Genomic DNA, 20641 nt, shown 5'->3' with positions numbered 1-20641 from the left:
TCCCAGGGAAGGGCCCCTCCACCATGTGCTGGCCAGGGGTGATGGATCCGTGTGTGCGTGACTCCTTGTTCCTGGTGACTCATGGATTCGCTGGCCTTCGCCAGTGTCATGGGAAATATTTTTTTAATAACTCAAAAGAACAAGGCAGAATGGGGCGGGGGGGGGGGGTGGTGGTGGGAGGAAGGTAGGAAAGAGAAAGAAAAACTCCGCCACATAGTTCTCTGAAACTTGTTAACTTCCCAAATTGTTTCTGAAGCGTCAGGTCTCGCTCGGACTTGATGGGGTTTGCAGCAGTCCCTGCTGAGTGGCTCTAAGGGCTGGTCGCAGGGGTGGGCAGGGGACAATGGAGGCGGCGCTGGCTGTGGAAATACAGCCCACGGGTCAGCAGAGCCGGCCAGCAGCTGAGCGCGCCTCATAAACCGGCTAAATGGTGGTTTAAAGAGCGGGCTGCTTCACCCCATTTCTTCCTGGAGGATAAAGCGACAGGGAATACCTTAGTGGATGGTTAATGGGGGAGGTGGGAGGGCTGCCAGCGCCGCTGAGCTGGTCGGGCAGCCCCGACGGGCTCAGTGCTGGCGTCGGGGCGCCCGGCGCAGGTGTCAGGGCACCCAGCCGAGCCCTGAGCCCATGTGTGCACCCTGGCACTGCTCTGTGCAGGGGAAAGCTGGTCATTCTCCACCTCACGGAAAGGGGAAGGTGCTGAGGAGCGAGGGGAAGGACGGCTGGAACCGTCCCTGTGTGCCCACCTGCCCGAGTGGGACACAGGGGAACCCACGCCTCACCCAGTCCTGCATGGGGTGACGCTGCCAGCCGGGGACCAGGCATCCCCGGAACACCCACAGCTCCGTTCCACCTCTTTTCGGAGGCTGGACCCAGCTGCAGGGGTGACCTGGGGGAGCATTAACCCCCACCCCAGGGGTTTGTCACAGCACAGGTGAGTGAGGGACACGGCAAAGACAGGGCAAATGTCCCAGCAGGGCACGGCCCCTGCTGCCCACCAGCGCTGCCTCCAAAGGGTCCCCCAGCACCCTGGGGGAGGCCCAGGACGTGGTTTATCTTTCCCTGCTTTTCCTCTGCGCTTAAATTTGCCTCTTCAAGTCTTCAGAGACGGGGGGAGCGTGGATTGCATCCCCCTGGGACGGCCAGGTGTCCCTCCTAGGGATGGGGATACGCAGATTCAAGTGCAGAATGTGACAAAAGAGCGTTTCTCCCTGCTACTGGCCGCGTTTAATAAAGCAAACCCCAAAGCAGCCGGGTTTTACCCTCCTGGAAATCACTCCTGTCCCCGGCTCCGGCTGCCAGGTAAGCACACCGGCGCGGCCCGCCGGGGAGAACCCCGGGGGCGCGGGGACCCTCCAAGCCCCTCACCCGCGGGAAGGGGGGGCCGCGCCGGGGGAGGACGGATCCCGCCGCTCCCAGGCGTGTCCCCGCCGCCACCGGGCGGTTCCCCCCGCCGCGGGCCGGGGCGCGGCGGCAGAGCCGGCGGCGGGGGCGGCCCCCATCCCGCTGCGCGCCCCGCGGAGCCCGGCTGCCCGGAGCCTTCTCCCTTAAAAAAAAAAAACCCAGGGAGGGGAGGGGCTGCTCCTTTTTCCCCCATCCGCCGTTTCCGGTTTGCTGCCATATTCCTCTTTTTTTTTTTTTTCCCCCCCTTTTTTTTTTTTTCCTTTTCCCCTCCCCGTGGGTTCCCCCCCCCACCCCCCCGCCCCGGAGAAGGGGTGAGCGGGGGCGGGCGAGGCAGCAGAGCGCCGGATCCGCGGCGCTGCGCGATGCTGCTGCCGGCGGCGCAGCCCTGAGCGTCCGGCTCGGCTCGGCCCGGCCCGGTGCGGGCACCCAGCGCGGCGGCGGCGGCGGCGGCGGCGGCGGCGGCGGCGGCGGGGGGCGGCGGCGGCCGCGCCCCCGGCGCGGAGACAAAGCCGGGGCCGAGCGCTGGAGGCGAGCGGCGGGGCCGGCCCCGCTGCGCGACCAGACGGGAGGTGAGCGGGGGGCGGCTGCGGGGCCGGCGGGGGGTGCCGGGGGTCCGCCCGGGGGGTCCGGCGGGGGATGCTCGGGGTCCGCCCGGCGGGTCCGGCGGGGGGTGCCCCGCTATGGGTCCGGCAGGGGTTGCTCAGGGTCCGCCCGTGGCGTCCGGCGGGGGGTACCCCGCTATGGGTCTGGCGGGGGATGCCTGGGGTCCGTCCCTGGGGTCCGGCGGGGATGCTCGGGGTCCGGCGGGGAGCACCCCGCTACGGGTCCGGCAGGGGATGCTCGGGGTCCGCCCGTGGGTTCCGGCGGGGCGGCGGGGGAATGCCCGCAGTCGGGTGAGCTGATTGTGGGTCGGGTCGGGGATGCTGGCAGTTTGGCCAGGAGGCTGTGGGTCCAGCCGAGGAGTCCCAGTCTCCGGTGGGGCAGCTTTGGGTCCAGCAGCAGGGGATGCCCGCAGTCCAGTGAGCTGGTTATGGATGCTCGTGGTCTGGCTATGGGTTTTGGTGGGGTGGCTATGGGTCCAGCAGCAGATGCACATGGTCTGGTGGGTCAGTGTGGGTCTGGCTGGGGTTGCCACTGGTCTAGCGGGGCAGCAATGGGCCCAGCTGGGGATGTTGAGGGTCCGTCGGGGCGGCACCGCCTGCCTGCAACTCCCCTTTGTTGTGATCAGGGGCTGCGGGGGACCCCCGGGAGCGCAGGGCGGGGAGAGCCGGGCTGTATGTAGGCCAGGACATGAAATATTCATCGCCCCCCTGCTTTGATGTCTCCTGATCCGCTTCCCTTGTCGTGTTTGCTCACCGGTAATTCTGGGGCTCGTGTCCAGCCCTGGTGGGGCCGGAGAGCTGTGTCCGGCCATGCTCCGCGCTGTGCCCTTTGCCGCAGCTGCCTGGCTCCCGCCTGCTGGGGGGCTGCAGAGCCCCGGGTTGCCCCATGAAAGGATTTATCCAGACGTGAAGTTCCCCTATCACAGCCTGGGCGATCCACCCCCCCGTGTGTGGCTGCGAGCAGTGGCATTGGCATGCCCCCACTGTCTGTGTCACAGCTCCCGGTGCCATGGAAGAGCATCATGGGTTTTGCCCTCAGCCACACAGGGGTCAGGGTGGGCTTTTATCCATGCTTGCTGCCCAGGGGGGGCGGGCGGGAGCTCGGGCAGGCTGTGCTGTGTCCCGGTGCCGTTTGGGATGGGCACGGGGGGCAGCCTGCGGGGATGGTGCCCACCACACAGGGCTGTGTGTGCTGGGGATGGGGGCTGGAGGGGGGAGTGTCATGTCGTGGCGCTGACCCTGGCGTGGTCCTGCCTGTTGCCGAGCATCATCGTCTCGGGGAGCTGCACAGCCTCCTGCGGGAAATGAGTGGGGATCTGCCGCATCTCCCCGCGTTTTGCTGGCCCTGCCCAGCACACTCCTCCCCCGGCCTTTCCCCACCCCGGCCACCGCTGCTGTGGTGTGCCAGGGCTCAGCCCCCCCGGACCCTGCCATCCTGGTCCCGGTCCTGCTCCTGGTCCCAAAGCCGGGGTCAGTAAAGGTCGTAGGTGGCAGGGAGTGGGTTGTGCTACCCTGTGTGTGCCACTGGCTCGCCCGTCCTCCTGGCAAGGGAAGGGACATAATGTGGCGGCTCATTGTCCCCAAGACATGTGCCACCTCCCCGTGGCATTAGAGCTGGGGGCAGTGGAGGGTGCAGCTCCTGGCAGGGTTCCTGGGGCAAGCTCCTGCCTGGGGCAGGGACAGGATGGCACGTACCCAGCAGTGCCGTATGCAAACAGAGCTGCGGGAAGGTGGCAACAAAAGACTTGATTTTCCTTCCTCCTGCCGGGCCGGTGCTTCCCAGAGGAGGAGGTGTGAGGCAGGAGGGAGCTGGAGGGCTTTGTCACCCTCGTCTCAGCCCAGGAGACACCCATGGCTCCCAGTGACCGGTGCGCAGGTGGCAGAACCGAGTCACGACAAACCAGAGGTCCAGCCGTTAACGGTGGGAAGGCGTTTGTCCCTGCCAGGCTCAGAGACCGCCCCCCCTCCGCACCCGGCCCCACGTGTAGCACGTGTTGGTCAAACAAGGGCAGGGGGCTGGCAGGGCTCTCCGGGGAGGATGGGGATGTGTAGGGGGACATCAGCAATCTTGCATTTTAAAGCGATATCCTTGTTGTTATTTCCACCGTGGGGCTGCTCCCGACACTTTTCCAGGCGGAGAGACCGATGCTTCTCTGCCCGGTGTTCTGCACCACGCGGTGCTGGCCCAGGATCTGGCCCACAGCAAAACCCTGGCCGTTGGGTGTCTCTGAGATGAGGCTGGTGTGGTGGCTCCCCGGGGAGCCGCGTCTCTGTAATCATTAGCCAGTTAGTGCTCGTTTGTCAGAGAAGGGCACCTTTGCTTGGAAGATCGAGGGTCGGTTCCCGGTTCCAAGCTTTGACCCAGGAGCAGCAGGGCATAGGCTTCTCCAAACACTTCACCTCGGTGGCTCTGCCAAAACGCAGCCCCATGATTATTTTTTTTCTTTTTTTTTCTGGAGATGGGGTTATTTATGGGGCGGCGCAGCAGCAGCAGCGAAGGGAAGTCCAATGTTCCCTGTCTGGATCGTTAGTGGCCTTGCAGTGCTCCCTGTGTGATGGAGATGCCCTAACAATAGCTCTGCCCTTTAATGACTTTGTGCCAGAGTGATGGAAAATCATGGAGGTACGGTGGGGAGGCAGAAAGGACCGTCCAAGCCCCTGGCCGGGGAGCTGGGGGGCGAGATGAGGAAAAGAGCTGCGGTTGGTGGTGACCGACCTGCGCGGAGGCTCTGCTGCGGAGGCAGGAGGCTCCTTTGCTGCCTTGGTGGCATGGAGGGGACATCAGCAGTCCTGAAGCAGGGGTGGCCTTTAGCAGTGTGGGCACCTCCGAGGCGAGGAGGGGACGGACCGTGCGGCTCCCCTGCCTCTGAAATCCCGCCTGCCTCTCCCTGCCGCTGGTGCCAGGATCATCACAGAGCTAAAAGTCTTATCTAATGAGACCTGAAGGGCTTGGCCCATAACGTCTTGTTTTAATGACCAGCAAACATCTTGAAAGAGAAAAGGTAGGAGCGAGCAAACAGCCTGCGCCTCCTCCCAGCGTGTGTAAGGGAAGGGGGAAAAAAAAAAAAACATGAGCATCGCTGGGACGGAGCACCGTGCTCCTGGCATCACTGGGGGAAATTTGAAAGCCTATCTGAAGCGCTATTGTTTCCTGTACTGTCTGTTTTGCAGCTCGGTTTCCAACTTGTTCTTTTATCTTTCGGAACAATTTCCCATCTGAGCTCACTTCCGTAGTGCTCCACGTCTCGCCCCGGAGCCCGCCCGGAGTCGCGTCCCAGCGCGCATCCCTCCGGCTGCGGGAAACGGCCTGGGCAGGTGCTCTGTGCGGGAGAGATGCCTTTAATCCGACGCCCGGAGAGCGGCTCGGACCTCTGGATGGAAATAACCATCCTTGCACGGCTGTTCCTGGGACGGGAGAGCGGATTGTCACCGTTTCCAGTCCAACCTCCTGCTCTTTTTCGGCCGCCTGTGGCTGCGGGTGGTTGTGGACTGACTCCCCCGGGGCTCCCATCTTGCTGAAGTTTCCGCCCATCAGCAAAAAAATGCGCAGCGTGTCGTGGGGCTATTTTAAAGCCGGCCTCGGAAAAATAGTAATGCCTTTGGTCTGTCATCTTTTAAACCGGCAGCAAGCTGTGAGAGAGTCCGGTATATTGTGTGCTTAGGAGGGGCGGGGGGGGAAATATATATATAATTAATTAGCTGAGCATGGCTATGTCGGCGTGGGCTGCAGTTGGTGCTCGGGTGCCCCCAGGTCCCCGACTTGTCCCCGTGTTGGCACAGGCGACCTCGGCACGAGGCCGCCGCGGGAGCGGGCGCTGCTTTGCACATGCCTCTGCACGGGCAGGCTTTGAAAATAAAGCCCTGAAACAGATTTCGGGAACAAATGCGGTTTGAACTTGGGCCAGGAACCAGGACCTGCAAATCTGCGTCTCGCGCTGACTTACTTCCCTCCGGGCTACGGATCCGCTGGCTGCGGAGCGGGGAGGTGTTTGGGAAGGTTGGGGGGCTGCCACGGGGCATCGAGGGGCGGGGGGCGGTTGTGGATTTTAATTCAGAACTTAAAGAAATCTGCCCGAGCCGCTCGGCTCCAGGTGGTCTTGGTGGAGATGCCACGGCCAAAATATCCATAGGCTGGTATGTGGGATCGATGGGCTTGTCTGGAGGAGTTTGGGGAATAGAACGGGCCCCGGCGTTTAAGGCAAAAATGTAAGAAATGGGGCACGTCCCTCTCCTGGCAGCGGGGGAGCCGGCGGAGGTTTGGGCAGGGTGTGCAGGAGGGCACCGGGGCGGCTTTGGGGACCGCGGCGAAGGGCGAGCGGGCTTTGCTGGCTCAGCACCTCCGCCCACGCATGACAGGGGGACGCGTGTGACTCGGGCTGCCCTCAGCTTCCTTCCCTGCGCTGCCACTGCCCTGGTTTCCCAGCCCTGTCCCACGCTTGACCTGTCGCAGTCTCGCTCCCGTGACCGTGAGGTTTCGGCTGGCCCCGAGCCCACTGTGTTTGGGATAGATGGGCAGAGGAAAACCTGACTGCGTGCTGCGGCGATGGCTTCCACCCGCCGGGGCTGCTCCCGGCCTTCCCAACCGCGTTTGGCAGTCTCAGCCACCAAAAATCCCAGGAAATGAGGGTAAAAGCTCACTGCTGCCTTGCCCCCTCCGCCACAGGTGAGGTCAACAAGTCCAGCCTGTCCCGAGCCACGTGCCCCCTTCCCGCGCAGCATCCCCCTTCCCACGCGATGCTGTTTGTGGGCAGCGTGATGGAGTCAGGTCGGTGCTAAATCGGTCCTAAAAATGGTTCATCATGGGACACCCTTTGACAGGAATTTGGGGGTGGAGGTGCAGCGCTGTGCCTGGGTTTCACTACTCCACCGCGCTTCCCCAACTGGTTAGGAGCATCGCATGCCTCAGTTTCCCCCAGCGGTGCTTGGGAAGCTGCTGGGACAGGGAGGGTGTCCCCACTGCCATCCGAGGTTGGGGAGGCTTTACACCAAGTGCGTGCCTCAGTTTCCCCCCTCTCCCGCCCCATGCACCATGGGCAAGGCTCTTCTTTACACAGGGTAAATATAATCTAATCTCCATCAAGCACCACCGCCTCCCTCGCCCGCTCAGCCACAGCCTCTCAGATGGTGTTTTTGAGGGTTTCCCCCCAAGACCATGGCCCAACTCAGCGCTGGTTTCCCCGTCTGAAACCAGCCCTTGCAGCTTGATGGCTTTGCGGTGCTGCTGGGCTGCAGCCGGTGCCGGTGGCAGCGGGGTTGGGGGTTGCCATCGGGGGCTCTGGCTGCTCCTGGGGAGGAAACGTGTTCTTGGTCACTTCTACAAAAAAATTAACACGAAAAGGCTGTTGGAGTCATTCCCGGCTCAGCCAGACCCCTTCCTCGGGAAGCCTCGGTGGGGCTGAGGGGGAGCTGCCGGTGAGCACCCGGATGTGCCGGGCACGAGGGTGTCGCGGGACCGGGGCAGAGGAAGGGCGCGTGTGCGGCTGCAAAAGCCACCGCGACTGGGATGAGCTTCATGCTCCGATATAACGGGCGGTTGAGTTTGGAAGTTTTTCCATCCGTGTGTGGATGTGCATGTACGTGTGTGTACGTACGCTGACCTGAGCTCTTCTTGGTGCTTTGGGGATGGGGACAGTCCTCGCGCTGTGGTCTGGGTGGGCTGTGCTGAAGCCACCGTGAGCCACAGGTGATGGAAAGCAGAGGAGATGCCCTTCTTCCCTTCATCCCGTTCCCGTAGGCTCCGGGAGCTCCAGCTTGGGGTGCTTATTTTGGGTAGGAAGAGCCACACAAGCGAGGGTGGAGAGATGCCACGGGAGGGTGCAAGGTCCACATGCAGCTCGTCCCACGCCGCTGGCTGGCGTCGGTGGCTCGGAGCAGGTCCCAGCCATCTCTCCCATAGCCCGTCTCCATCCCCACCACCGCCGCAGCGAGCGGAGCGGGGTCTGGAGGTGTGCGGAGCCCGGCTCTCCCCTCCAGGAGCGGCGGGGATAAAAGACACCAGCTCAGCGTTTTTCTTTGTTTTTCATCTGCTTGGGCTGTTTATAGCCAGCACCGTCTGGGGCTGCACCTCCCGGCCGGCTCCTCTCCCGGTGGCTCCGTCGGAGCTTGCTGAGCATCCCGCTCGCCCCAGGAGCGGCTGGGGAATCCGACACAGCTTTTTGGGTGTGGAAATGCTGTGTGGCACTGGCTGATCTTCTCCGTTTGCCCCTCAAGACCCTCCCAGGTTGCTTCTTCTGGCGCATCCTGAGCGAGTTGCTTTGTTTTGGTGGCGCAGATGGGAGTGGCTGTGGGGACCAGCACCTCCCGGGGCTCTGCCACCAGCAAAGTCCAGGCTCCATGGCCATGCCTTGGCGTGGGGTCTGACGGTGCCGAGACCAGAGCCGTGGGCTGTGCCCGCTGCTGCAGGAGCCGGTCCCGGTCCCATCCATGCCCGTGGAGGTGAAAGCGGGAGTCGAGCACATGTTGCTGGAGGCTGATCTTCATCAGCCATCCTTGACCCGCAGCCACCGCCTGCCCCTGTAGCATGTGTGTATTAGGGCTGGTGGCCCCGCAGTTCCCCAGAGCACGCCCCAGATGCCCCGGCGTCCCAAAGTAACCCGGGAAAACAAGACGATAATCAGCATAAATTTATTGCGCGGGATCCTTCTTATTCGTTTGAAACTGTTCGGGGGTCTGCAAAGTGGGAAGTGCTGGAAATTGGAGAGGGAAGACCCTTGGCTTGTGCTTGGCTTCTCCTGTGGCAGTGAGCCCTGGCACGTGTCCTGCCGAGTCCCCGTGGCTCCTGGCCAGGAGCGGGGCGATGCCCGGCCCCACAGGGTTTGTGTTGAGGCTGCAAACACCCTCCCTGCGTTTTCCCTTTTTTTACCAGCGAGTGTTTCAGTTCCAGTTCCGTGTCAGGAGGGTTGCTGGGAGGTTTCCTGCCATGGGGGTCCTGCAGGACCCCTTTGCAGGGCCGGTGGGGCTACAGCTCCAGCCCCGGAGGGCCGGCGGAACCCCGGGGAGCTCCTCTCCTCACCGGACTGGATGGGCTGGTTTCTCTGACAGTGGAAATGTTTTAGTAGTGACGCCAGCGTGGCCAGGGATGGTTGTAACTTGCTCAGATCTGGAGCTTTTCTGCCTCCTTGCGTGTTCCTTGCCCCCTTCCTTCCCCTGCCCTGGGGAAGTGCCGCCTGCCTGCGCTGCCGTCCTCGCCCGGGGCTGAAATTCCTGCGGCGCCGTTGGGTGCCATCGGGTGCAGCAGCCCCCCGAGCCGGGGCACACGCAGGTGGTACCACCATTTTGGCCGAATCTGAGCCACCCGTGAGTCCCGTCAGCCTCTCGCTGCCGCCTGCCCCTTCCCCAGGAGCTGGGCACGGGGCAGGCCGGGTGCTGTGCCACTGCCATCCCCGGGGAACACCCGGGACAGATGTCCGCTGCCAGAAAGCAGAAGCAAACTCCATTTCCTGGAGCCGCACTGGGAGAGGCACTGCAGAAATAGGGAACAGAAATCCTTCCTCCTCCTCCTCCTCCTCCTCGAGAGGCCAGCTCGTGTCACTGCGTCTTCGTCACCCCCTCCAGCAGGGCCGGTCCCTTATCCCGGTGCTTCACCTGGAGAAGGACGGGAACAGCATTGATGTGATGGGGCCATGGGAAACCGGAGAATTAGGTGGCAGGCGGGGGGAGCTGAAGGACGCCAGCGTGCCCAGGGGCTGGTGTTAAAAAGGCGCACTTTGAGGGGCTCTGAACCCCCGGTGCTGAGCTAGAGGGCTGGGTTGGGAAAGCATCGCCCCGTGGCTTCAGGTAGTCCCAGTGGCCAGGAGTTCCAGCTCCTAATGCCAGCCCAGCTCGACATCGGTGCTTCCCTGCCCAACATCGGCGCTTCCCGGCCCCGCGGGCACTCCTGCCCTTGGAAGCATTTTCCTTTCTGTTTCCTTCTCCTGCACTTGGCAGGAGGAGAGCGGTGCCCTCATCACCTGTCTGGGAGAAGCCGGCTTCGGGTTAAGGCAGGCCAAAGGCTTGGTGTGCCTTTGGAAAGCATTTGCTGGAGCTGGTTGGGCAATTCCTGGCTTTGGCTGGTGTCCTGGCGGGAATGCTGGAAGCACAGGCTGAGTCAGGCTGAGTGGCACCAGTAGGCATCCCTGCTCCGACCCGGAGCAGCCCCAGTAAGGTCGGGCTGAGTGGTACCCAGCCAGCTTTGAGCATCTCCTGCTGGAGATCCCACCGTCTCTCCAACCCCTGTTCCTGTCCTGGCCCACCCTCCTGGTGAGGAAGCTGATTTTTCCATCTCCAATTGCCGGGATGCCCTTGCAGTGCAGAAGGGGACAGGGGATGCGTGCTGGCTGGGACGTGAGGTGCTCCCCTCTCCCCAGTGCCTCCCCAGTCCTCTATGCCTGCAACCAGCAGACTCGGGCAGGGTTTGCAGGACCCACGTGTTTGTTCTCCGCCTGTCCCAAAGCGCTTGTGCATGGACGATGGGGGACAGCAGGGGCTCCGGGAGCCTTCAGTTGACTTTCGTTTCCTCCCTGACCCCAAACACTTCCTAGCAGCACCCTGAACCTGGGGCGTCTCCTTTGGATCAGGGCAATGGGGCTGGCAGAGCTGTGGCAGCCCTCATTTTTGGGGTGCCTTTGTTGCTGCATGGGGATGGAAAGGGGTGATGGAAAGGGGTGATGGGGCACCGCTGGCTCCCCTCGCAGCCCTTCGCAAGGGTCAGCAGCTCCCAGCACCCACGGCTCTGTGCGTGATGCTGGGAATAGTGTGCCAGGAGCTCCCACAAGCTTTGCTTGGTCAGGAAAGGTGGCTGCTGGCTCCCCCCGGAGCCCTCCACGCCACTTGGTGATGTACATTAAAAACCAGCTGCCTTGGAGGAAGCTTTGAGCATGCAAAGCTTTGCCAGCTCCCAGGGACCTGGCGTGCGGAGCTGTGGGCCAGCATTGCAGAGCTGTGGGCCAGCATTGCGGTGGGTCAGCCCAGGGGGATCTGAAGATGTGGCCCCGTCGGTACCCAGCTCTGCTGCAGTTTGGTGATGGGGGTGTGACACGGCGTGGCAATGGCCACCTTCCCTTTTCTCATCTCTTGGGGGAGAAAAACGCTTAAAACCGAGCGCTCAGCTGCTTGGCACCAGCAAGCGCGACTTGCCGCGCATCCCGGGTTGCCTTATTTTGGGGAATAATATAAGGCTTGCAACCTTTTCTCACCAGCCTTAAGCAAGATGGTGCTGGTGGGAGCTCGCCATCGGGCTTCCCCTGCCCTCACCCGGCTTTGGGGTGCTGTGGGGGTATTGGGGGGCACTGCCTGCAGCGCTGTGCAGCCGCTGGTGTCGGCAGAGCCGCTGCCCGTCGCCCCAACAAGCCCAAAACTGCTTGTCAAGGGGCCGGCCCCGCGGTGGTGGGGAGGGCTCGAGCTCCCTGCATGGCTCCCGGTGTGGGGGTGTTTGGTGTTTCACAGTTTCTTGGCCAGATAAACATCCAGAACCTGCTTTTTGTGCTTCTCAGGGGGTTGTTTTGGTCTTTTAAACTCCCTGTTTCGACACGTCCCTTCGGAGGCATGTTGCATTGCTCCCGACCGTGACTCTCCCCCGTGCTCGGGGTGTTGAATTTGGATGGTTGGTTTAATTATCCTTTCCCCTTTCGTGACCCACTGGCTCCTGCTCTAGCTTGGGCTGTGGAGCTTTAATTAAGGTGGTTTTCAATTTAACGGGAGTTGACAGGGTCGGATGGGAAGGGCTGGGACTTACATGTGTGGGGAGCGCGGAGCTGGGCCCCCACGCAGCAGCCCTGCCGCCCTCCCCTCTCCTTCGCCAGTCATTCCTTCCGTCTGGGAGAGTTTTCCATCATCCGGGGGGAGACAGGGGAGGGCTGGGGAGCCTTTAATCAGGTGCTTTCGACATGCAGTCACTGGGTGAAGCTGGGATGGGCAGCGGGGGCACCTCCCCACGGCTTCCCTGGTCCCCGAATTGGAGCTGAGAGATGAAGTGAGCATCTCCGCATCTCTCCGTGTTTTGGGAATCAGTGCAGGTGAGAAGCTGAGCGTCCTTGCAGAGGAGAAGAGCGACCCAGGCGTGCCTTCGCGCCGTCAGCCAAGCAGGGAGAGGATCTGCAGCATCGAACCCTGGTTTGTGGGGCTGGGGGAGGAGCTCCCCCCTTTTTCGCCAGCACCTGGGACTCATGGCAGCGGAGCTGGTCCCAGCCTGGCAGAGATGTGTCCCTGTGTTCCCACTTTGTACCGGGCAAAGCCCGATGGCATGGGACAGGGGACGGGAATTGCTTTTTCCATGGGGGACGCGGTGACCTGGTGTATTCGGGTGGCAGGAGGGGATGGTGGGCTGAGCCGGGGCAGCGAGGCTTTCCCCAAAACGCCGGGGGCTGCGCTGCCGTGTGCTGGCCCCCAGCCGTGGGAAAAGGCAAAATTTCAGTAGCATCCCCTGGGACCTCGGGGAAAACTGCTGTGTGTGCGTGTCCGGGGCTGCGTTTCCTACCAAAATCCAGGGAGGAAGCTGCGGGCGACGCAGGGAGGGGGACGGGGTGCTGGGGCTGTTCGGGTACCACCCTCGCAGTGGTTTTGGCAGCGCCGATGGAGCAGCAATTCATCACCCCCGGCGTGGTGGCCGCCGTCTCACTGTCATGCTGCCATGATGGTGGGGACAGCACTGCCACCTCCTCCTGCTGCCTGCTCAGGGGGACGGCGAGACGCCCTTTGGCTCCAGCCTGGGATCTGTTTTTAACGGCACACCTCGTGGGTGGCTTCTGTTTGTCCTGCGTGGATGTGCCGGAGGGGGGGGGTCGGTTGTGTGCAAAGGGGGATGGAGCGGGTCGGGGTGGGTTTGGGATCGCCGCTCTCTGCTCCTTCCCATCCCTGCTGCCTGCTGCGGTGGGCTGGGCGCTGCGAGGCTGCTTTGTCTCACCCGCCGTCCTGCACGCTTCATTTTTCAGTCTGGCCTGAGACAGGGGCCATTACGAATCTCGGCGGGGCTTTGCGAGGCGGGGATGCTGCTCGGCTCGCTCCGGCGGCCGCTGGGTGCTGGTGCCCCCGGCCCCTCGCCCACCTCTCCCCCAGCACCCGCCCGCCCGCGGTGCCGCTCGGCACCCCCCCAGCTCCTCAGCAGCCCCAAGGACGAAGCCTGTTTTGCCGGAGATGTCTCTCCTCCCCAAGGCTCCGTGTCTGGTGTTGGGCCCCAGCCTGGCGCGGCATTTCCCAAGGTTTCTGCTTCTGCCTCGCCGCCGTGCTGCGAGTGTTTTGTCTGCTCCCAATCAGTGTCTTTTGTTAGTGTCTTTGAAAAGAAGATAAGATCGCTCCCCCCTCCGCAGCCAGCCCCGCTATCAGCCTGGCGCTACCACGGCCATTCCATCCTTGAGCGGTCTGGGCGCCGTGGAAAACAGCCGGAGCGGGACTTTGCCAGGGAGCAGCGGTTCCCCTTGCTGCTGTCTTTCCGAGAGCATCTCTGCCGTGGGGAGGTAGGGCAGAGGATCGAGCCTTTTCCTGCATCTCGACTTGGCAGTTAATATTTTTTTGGCGGGGACAGGCGGGGTTGAGAATCCCTGGTGCTGTGGGTGTCGGAGGAGCGGGGATGCTGGGCAGGGCAGGCGGCATTTCCAGCGCCGGCGGGGGAGGCCGCCGTCTCGTGTGCCGTGATCTGATGTGAGCTGAGTTGTGCAGCTGAGTGTGCTTCATTTTTAATTGCTTTTGGAGAGGGGAGGGTGGGGGTGGCTTCTTGCTGCAGCCTTTGCCCCGGGCAGGCTGTGCGGCTGGGCTCAGCCCCGGCACCCTCCCCTCCGCCTGCCGCTCAGCCCGGCCACGGCTTGGGGGGGGTCTGGGGAGGGCCAGGGAGACCCCCGAACGCAGAACCCGGCAGTACGTGGGGATGGCAGTGCTGGAGGGTGCCTGAGCCCAGCGTGGCGGCGATGTGCTGGCTGGGATGGTGGCCCTGTGACAGAGCGGCCAGCAGGGCTGTGCCAGGCTGCTGCCGGAGCAGCCGCTTTCAGCCACCAAATGCCCGAACCTGAGAGCATGAGGGATGCAAGTGCATCCATCCGCCTGACAGCCGCGCGGGGACACGTCCCTTCCGCGTCGGAGGACCTTCCACCTTGCCACCCTGGCGTGTGGCTGACCCCAGGCTAAGGCATGTTTTGGGTATCCCCGGTGGCTTTTTTGGTCCTATTTTGTCTAAATATGGCCACGGCCTCACTCAGCCCGGGTGGCACAGCGTGCGCGGGCGGCGGGGACACGGGCACCACGTGCGTACGCAGCGCAGCCTTATTTGTATGTGCTGCAGCCCGGAGTTGAGACTGCAGCTTCCCCCACCTTCCATCCCGCTGTGCAATTATTGCCGGCGAATATTAGTCAAGTACAAATTACAAACCATTCAGAGTCTTAAAGAGCTGTCAATCAGCTGCTGCTTGTTATCCTAATCAAACGCACTAAAAATAGTGACAAAAACTTATTAGCAAGGGGAAAAGGGAGGCCATCAAAATAAACCGGCGGGGTGGCACATCCTCTGCCTGGCAGCCCGAGGGACACAGAGCGGCCGCCCAGTGTCACACTGACCCCACTGGGGTTTGCTGGGTGGCTTCCACCATCACTCCGTGGTGTGTGCAATGTGCATGGTGGTACCGTGGTGGGGCGGCGTGCCGTAATTTGGGTAATGCAGAGGCCGGGTGGATCGGGGCAGCTGGGGCAGGGGAGGCTGTGATGGCAGCCGGCGGTGCTGAGGGAGCAGCAGCTCTTTCTCCTCCACTGCTGTCTCTGTGCAAGCCCCCATCTCGCTGTGCCTTGGTAGCCGAGGGCATAAAGGCAGGAGGCTGCAGCTGATCTGGCTTCCAGGCTTGTTCCCAGCAGGGTTAGATGGCAGGGCGGCAAAAACCTGCCCGCCCTATCCCCATCCATCTGTGAGGGTGGTGAGGCACTGGAACAGGTTGCCCAGAGAAGCTGTGGCTGCCCCATCCCTGGAGGTGTTCAGGGCCAGGCTGGAGGGGACTTTGAGCAACCTGGGCTGGTGGGAGGTGTCCCTGCCCAGGGTAAGGGGTGGAACGAGGTGATCTTTAAGGTCCCTTCCAACCCAAACCCTTCTATGATTCTGTGTTCCCCCTGGATGAGACACAAAACCTGGGCTCCAGCCGGGACAGGAGCCTGTTGGGATGCTGCTCAGGGCCATGAAGCTGGGGGTGCCAGGGCGGGAGCTGAGTCCCCTCCATGCCAGGCAAGCAGTAGCCCCTTGGGAGCAGCTGAAGCCTCTGCCCAGCACTGGGCGACCAGTGCTGGCTGGAGAGAGATTCCCCTTTTGGTAGGAGAGGGGGGAAAAGGGGCATTTCCTGCAGGATCTGGGGGCTGGGAGGGGGTGGCAGAGCCAGGCGAGTGACTGCCCCAGCTCTGTGGGACCCAAAGCTCTGCCCTGAGCCACTGCTGCTGAGAAGTGTCCCCGTATCATGCACACTTGCAGCAGGAAACCGTCCCTTTGGAAAGATTTGGCTAAAACCTGCTTTTCTGGCTGAGTCAGGGCTTGGGCAGCACGAGGTGCTCCCAGACCCTGTGCGTGGTTCATGCTGTAGCACATCTGTGCCGTTGGGGATGGAGAAGGCAACTCGCATCCCTGGGGACAAGGTCCCTGGTTGGTGGCCAACCTTCTCTGCCACCAGTCCTGGCTCTCTGGAGACAGAGCGGTGGAGCTGGGAATGCTGGTACGTCCGGAGGAACCGTCTCCGTTTCTCCCCTGAAAATCCCTCGTCGGGCTGGGGGTGCCTGTGCTCCCCTCTCACCCTGCGACATCGCTCGGGGCGGCTCCAGCCACCTCCTCTCCCATCCCTGGGGGGGTTTGATGAAGTGGAGCAGAGAATTGTCCCCTCTTCACACATGAGAGATCAGAGCGAGCGGGTGCGAGCTGCCGGCCCCGTGCTGGAGGGATGGCGAGGAGGAGGAGGAGGAACACAGCAGCAGCCCTGGGCGCCGGACCGTGGCACGGGCGGGAGAGGGCGGCGGGGTGTGGGGATGGCGGCGGGTGCCACGGGTGCTGACGTCCCCTCTGTCTCGCAGGCTGCGGCGGGAGCTGAGCTGACTTCGCCAGTGGCTGGAGCCAGAACGTGCTGGTAAGGCATCTCCGACAGCCCGGGGAGGGGGGGACCAGGCTGCTTCGCTGAATGAACCCAGCCGGGAGAAGGGAAAACCTCCCAGCCCCCTGATCTCGGGTACCGGGTGCTCTGGAACAGCCGGATTTGGCCCTTGAGCATCTGGGGGGTGGGTAGGGTGCTGGGAGCAAGAGCAAAAGGCAGAGCCCTCGCTTCGTCCTTCCCACCCCCTGGCGCTCCCCACAAGAGCTGAGGCCTCGCAACTTGGCACCGCAGTGGTTTGCGATACGCTGCCGGCGCTGACCCCCCCGGGAGCGGAAAGCAGGGGAGTTCCTGCAGGCTGCGACGTGCCCGGGGTGCTAATCCCCGCCGCAGGAAAGCTGCCACCTCGCATCAGTCGGAGGCGAGCACCGGGAATGCTGGCCATGCTCCAGCCTGCCGCTGCCGCCGCCCCCGTGCAAACCTTGGGAAGGGAAGCCCTGCCGAAAGCCAAGGCACCGGCCAGGACGGGGAGCAGTGCTGGGCCCCCCCCCATCCCAGCGCTGTCGGCTGCGAGAAGCATGGGAGCAGGGAAATACGCTGCCGTGCTGTGTATGGCTGGATGTTGGTGTCTCTGAGCGTCCCTGCAGCCTGTTACACGTAGAAATACCGTGCGTTAGACATAAATACAGCACAGCTGCTGGCAGGGGTTTTTTTTTTTTGCAATCTGGCCGCTGTGATGCTGTCCCACAGCTCCCAGTGACGCCGCTGGGGTGTGCTGGGAGCCAGGCGGTGCATTCACCCACTTCCTTCTCTGCCCCTCGGCCCTGGGGGGGTTTTGTCGCCGGCTCTGCCGGAGGCAGGGGGGTCTCTCCCCATGGCGTGTGGGCCCTTTTTCCCCCCCAGGACCTGAGTGCACAGCACATTCCTGCCATCGTTAATAACTTCTCTGCGGGGCTCTTGCACAACCCCCTGCATCCTCCCAGGGCAATCTGCACCCTTTCCTCACTGGTGGCTGCAGGGGGTTTCTTGAGACCCCCTGCCTTCCCTGGGGGCAGGTGGGGAATGTCATCCCCGGGGCGGCCGGGGGGCTAAAGCCACACAGTCACGTTGGCTGAGTTACCTGTGACTCGGAGTGGGGATGGTGCAAGGGTGCCAGTACCTCTGGGCACATTTTGGGGTTGCCAGATGACGTTTTGCACTAGCCCAGTCAAAATTGGTGCGTGCTGGTGTGTAGGTGCAAAGCTGTTTGCAACAGGAGAGCTCGGAGCGGGGCTTGCTCCTCTGCAGCCCGTTCCCCAGAGGACCGCGGGCTCATGCCTCCTCCTCCTCCTCTTCCTCCTCCTCTCCCATCTTCGGCTGCTGCAGCTCAGGTCCCAGCGAGCAGCACAGACCCAGCAAAGCCCTTGCCGAGGAGGGTTAGCCCTCAGGCGTGAGCTGGGAGCTTGTGATGTGTGTTTTGAGAGCTCTCCCTCCCCAAAACCGCTGCGCAAGGAGGGATGAACTCATGGTCCCCAGGGTCCCCAGCTGGGACACGCCTGGAGGATGCATGTCCTGTCCCTGCAGGCTGATGGCTGGGAAGGCGAGGGCTGCTTTGGGGACACTGGGGAAGTGCCTGGGGGGGGACCCAACCTGCCCCGTCTGTGCTCTGCTCCTGGCTAATCTCCGGGCATAGTGACTATTTTATACTCCGTTTTTTCTCAGCGCGCTGATAAATCAGTTGCTGACCCAGGTTAGCCAGGCTGGCAGCCCCGCAGGGTGCACTCAGGGGACACTTGTGTCCCCAAAGTGCTGCTAAATCCGCCGCCCCGGCCGGGGTGTTTTCCTGCCTGGGGAAGTGCTGCTTCCAGGGGAAACTCTGAGCGGCTGCGCCCCTTGCTCACGGTCGCGTGGGCAGTCACAAGCCGGGCGGTCACAGCCCCGCCATACCCCCGCTTTCCTCCCCACGCTGCCGCTGCCATCCTGGGAATACCAGCGGGTGCCGGAGCCCTGGGCAGAGGTGAGCAAAGGGTTGGCGGGGGGACGTTGAGGTTTGCTTTCCTTAGCGGTGGGGGCTTTTTCTCCTCTTTCTTAAGGTCCTGCTTTCCTCCCACAGTTCTGCTTTAGCATCTTCTGCACCCGGGGTTTAAAAGTCCATTTATTTACGGGACAGACCCCCTTCCCTTTGCCGCGGGCTCTGCCTCTGGGTTGCTGTTGGTGATGATTTGTGAGTGCAAAGCTTAGATTTGACCTTCCTTTGCTCCGAGGCCCCCAAAGCCTGGCACAGATCTGCGTGGGCCGAGCCCCGTGGCAGATAAAGGCATCGCTCCCTCCTCATGGTCTGCACCTGTAGGAGGAGGGACGGCTCCGCTCCCTGCTGGAATGGCTGCCACAGCTGTACCCAGCCCAAAAAATCAGTTTATTCCAGCTCCCAAGCCCTGGCAGGGTCTGATCCCACCAGCGCGGTTGCAGCTGAAGCAAACCTGCGTGGAAGCGGGACAGGGGATGCTGCCGGTCATCCGTGCGATTTGGGAGCTGGAAAAACAATAGGTGGAAGTTGGGTCTTTTGGAAAATAAACCCCCATGGTCAGGCAGAGCCCTTGCCGTGGGGAGGGGAGCTGGGAGGGGAGCAGGGCTTGTGCCAGGCACCCCTAAACGGGAGGCGGTGGGCTCTGCCCCACCGACGTCGGGGCTGTGGGGGCTGCTGGAGCTGCCCCGTGGCTCTGACGCGGCTTGGGGGGGCTCGGCCCGAGCTTCTCTCGGAAGCCGGGTTAGAAAAACCATCTGTTGGGTGAGGCTGAGCCCTCGGCAAAGCCTCGCAGGAGGCTGCATCCAGCTCCTCGCCCCGCGGGCAGCGGCTGCCTCCTCTGCTCCTTCCCTGCTTGTTTGTTCTTATCAGAGATACTCTCCTCCCTGGTTGTCTCCACCTCCCTTTTCCCTCCTGCCATGGGTGATCTAGCATATTTCCTTCCATAGCTTCAGGACACTGCTGGGTATCCTGCCATCTTTGGAGACTGCAAATAATTCCCTTCCTTCATTTATATCATTACCTTGAAGGTATTTATAGAGCGTGATCTTGAGTGGAAAGGAAGGCATGACTATATATAAAGCTGAGATCCCTTGGTCCTTAGCTGCTAACAGCCTGAAACTGCTCCTGATTTAAACTTTTATCCCGTTTGCTGCACATTTTGGACTTCACAGGAACATCCCGAGTGTTTAAATCCCCACCCTGAGCAAGCAGAGTGATGCAGCTGTGGTTTCTCCAAACTTCTGCCGTCTGAGTAATCCAAACTCGTGAATATTTGGATCTTGTCTTGTCGTGTCCGTGCCCTGGTAGAAGCCCTCGCGTTGGGAGGAAATGTGGCTGTATGGGATGCTGAGCTACACCCCACGGCAGGTTCCTGGCCCTGGAGCATCCGCAGTCGCCTTCCCGAGTACCGGTCCAGGCTCCGCGCTCGGCATCCTCGCTCCCACGGCTGAGCGTGCTTCCCTCCGCTCCCAAAGCTCCCTGGCAGCTCCACTCCCGGCGTCGCGCTGGCTGCTGCGGCCACGCGGGAGGTGGCTCGGCTTTAATGAGGGGCGATGCTGTCCCAGGGCAAGGGCAGGATGGCCAGACTTTCCGGCAGCTGATGCTTGAACAGACTCCAGAAGTTGTTTCATTTCCTAGTGGGCAGGCGTCTGTCGCACAAGCCCTGGAAGGCAGCTTAATAATAATAATAATGATGATAATAATAATAGCAATAACAAAAGAAGCCCTATGCATGTGTGTCTGTCTCCTGCAGCCCGGGACCATGGGGAGCAGCAAGAGCAAGCCCAAAGACCCCAGCCAGCGCCGGCGCAGCCTGGAGCCCACCGATAACACCCACCACGGGGGCTACCCGGCCTCGCAGACACCCAGCAAGGCGGCCGCTCCCGATGCCCATCGCACTCCCAGCCGCTCCTTCGGGACCATGGCTGCCGAGTCCAAGCTCTTTGGAGGCTTCAACACCTCCGACACGGTCACCTCGCCGCAGCGTGCCGGGGCGCTGGCTGGTCGGTGTGGGCTGGGGCTTGGTGGGGCAGGGGGGGTTCGTCAGTTGGGTCTTGGTGGGTTTGGTTCCAGCTCCTTCTTGTGACGATGGGGTCTCCTGCTTTTGAGGGACTCAGCTGGAGCTGGAAAACAGTAGGTGGAGGTTGGGTCTTTTGGAAAATAAGGCGCCATGGTCAGGCAAAGCCCTTGCCATGGGGAAGGGAGCTGGGAGGGGAGCAGAGCTCGTGCCAGGCACCCCTAAACGGGAGGTGGTGGGAGGATGGTGGGAGAGGAGGGCCCCTGGTGAGGGGCACCCAGCGCCGTGCCATGGCAGCACTGATGGCTGTGCCCATCCTGAGTGGTCTCTGTCGCAGGTGGAGTCACCACCTTCGTGGCCCTCTACGACTATGAGTCTCGGACCGAAACAGACTTGTCCTTCAAGAAGGGAGAGCGCCTGCAGATCGTCAACAACACGTGAGTGTCCCTGTCCCTGCAGCCAAGCCCACATGGGTGAGCTGCCACCTTCCTCCCTCCCGCGGAGCCCCCGAGCCCGGCCCCGGCAGGGCCAGCTCTCCCCGGGGACGGGTGCTCAAAGAGGAATGTGCCAAAACTCACATGGACGCAATGACTTGTCC

At 62.4% G+C, this 20641-nt stretch overlaps 1 protein-coding gene across 2 annotated transcripts in view; it reads left to right on the top strand.

The window, feature by feature from the left end:
- Nucleotides 1-1695: 1695 nt before the first annotated feature.
- Nucleotides 1696-20641, top strand: part of SRC (SRC proto-oncogene, non-receptor tyrosine kinase) — a 30845-nt gene continuing 11899 nt past the window's right edge. For both annotated transcript variants that reach the window (XM_063349952.1, XM_063349953.1), the window contains exons 1-4: nucleotides 1696-1973; nucleotides 16008-16060; nucleotides 19780-20029; nucleotides 20381-20480. In XM_063349952.1, the coding sequence (XP_063206022.1) occupies nucleotides 19789-20029; nucleotides 20381-20480 (341 nt within the window). In that variant the 5' untranslated portion in view covers nucleotides 1696-1973; nucleotides 16008-16060; nucleotides 19780-19788. The remainder of the gene's footprint in view (nucleotides 1974-16007; nucleotides 16061-19779; nucleotides 20030-20380; nucleotides 20481-20641) is intronic.

The sequence above is a fragment of the Chroicocephalus ridibundus genome, chromosome 12, assembly GCF_963924245.1.
Source record: "Chroicocephalus ridibundus chromosome 12, bChrRid1.1, whole genome shotgun sequence".
NCBI lineage: Eukaryota > Metazoa > Chordata > Aves > Charadriiformes > Laridae > Chroicocephalus > Chroicocephalus ridibundus.
This window is presented reverse-complemented; position numbering and strand designations above follow the sequence as displayed.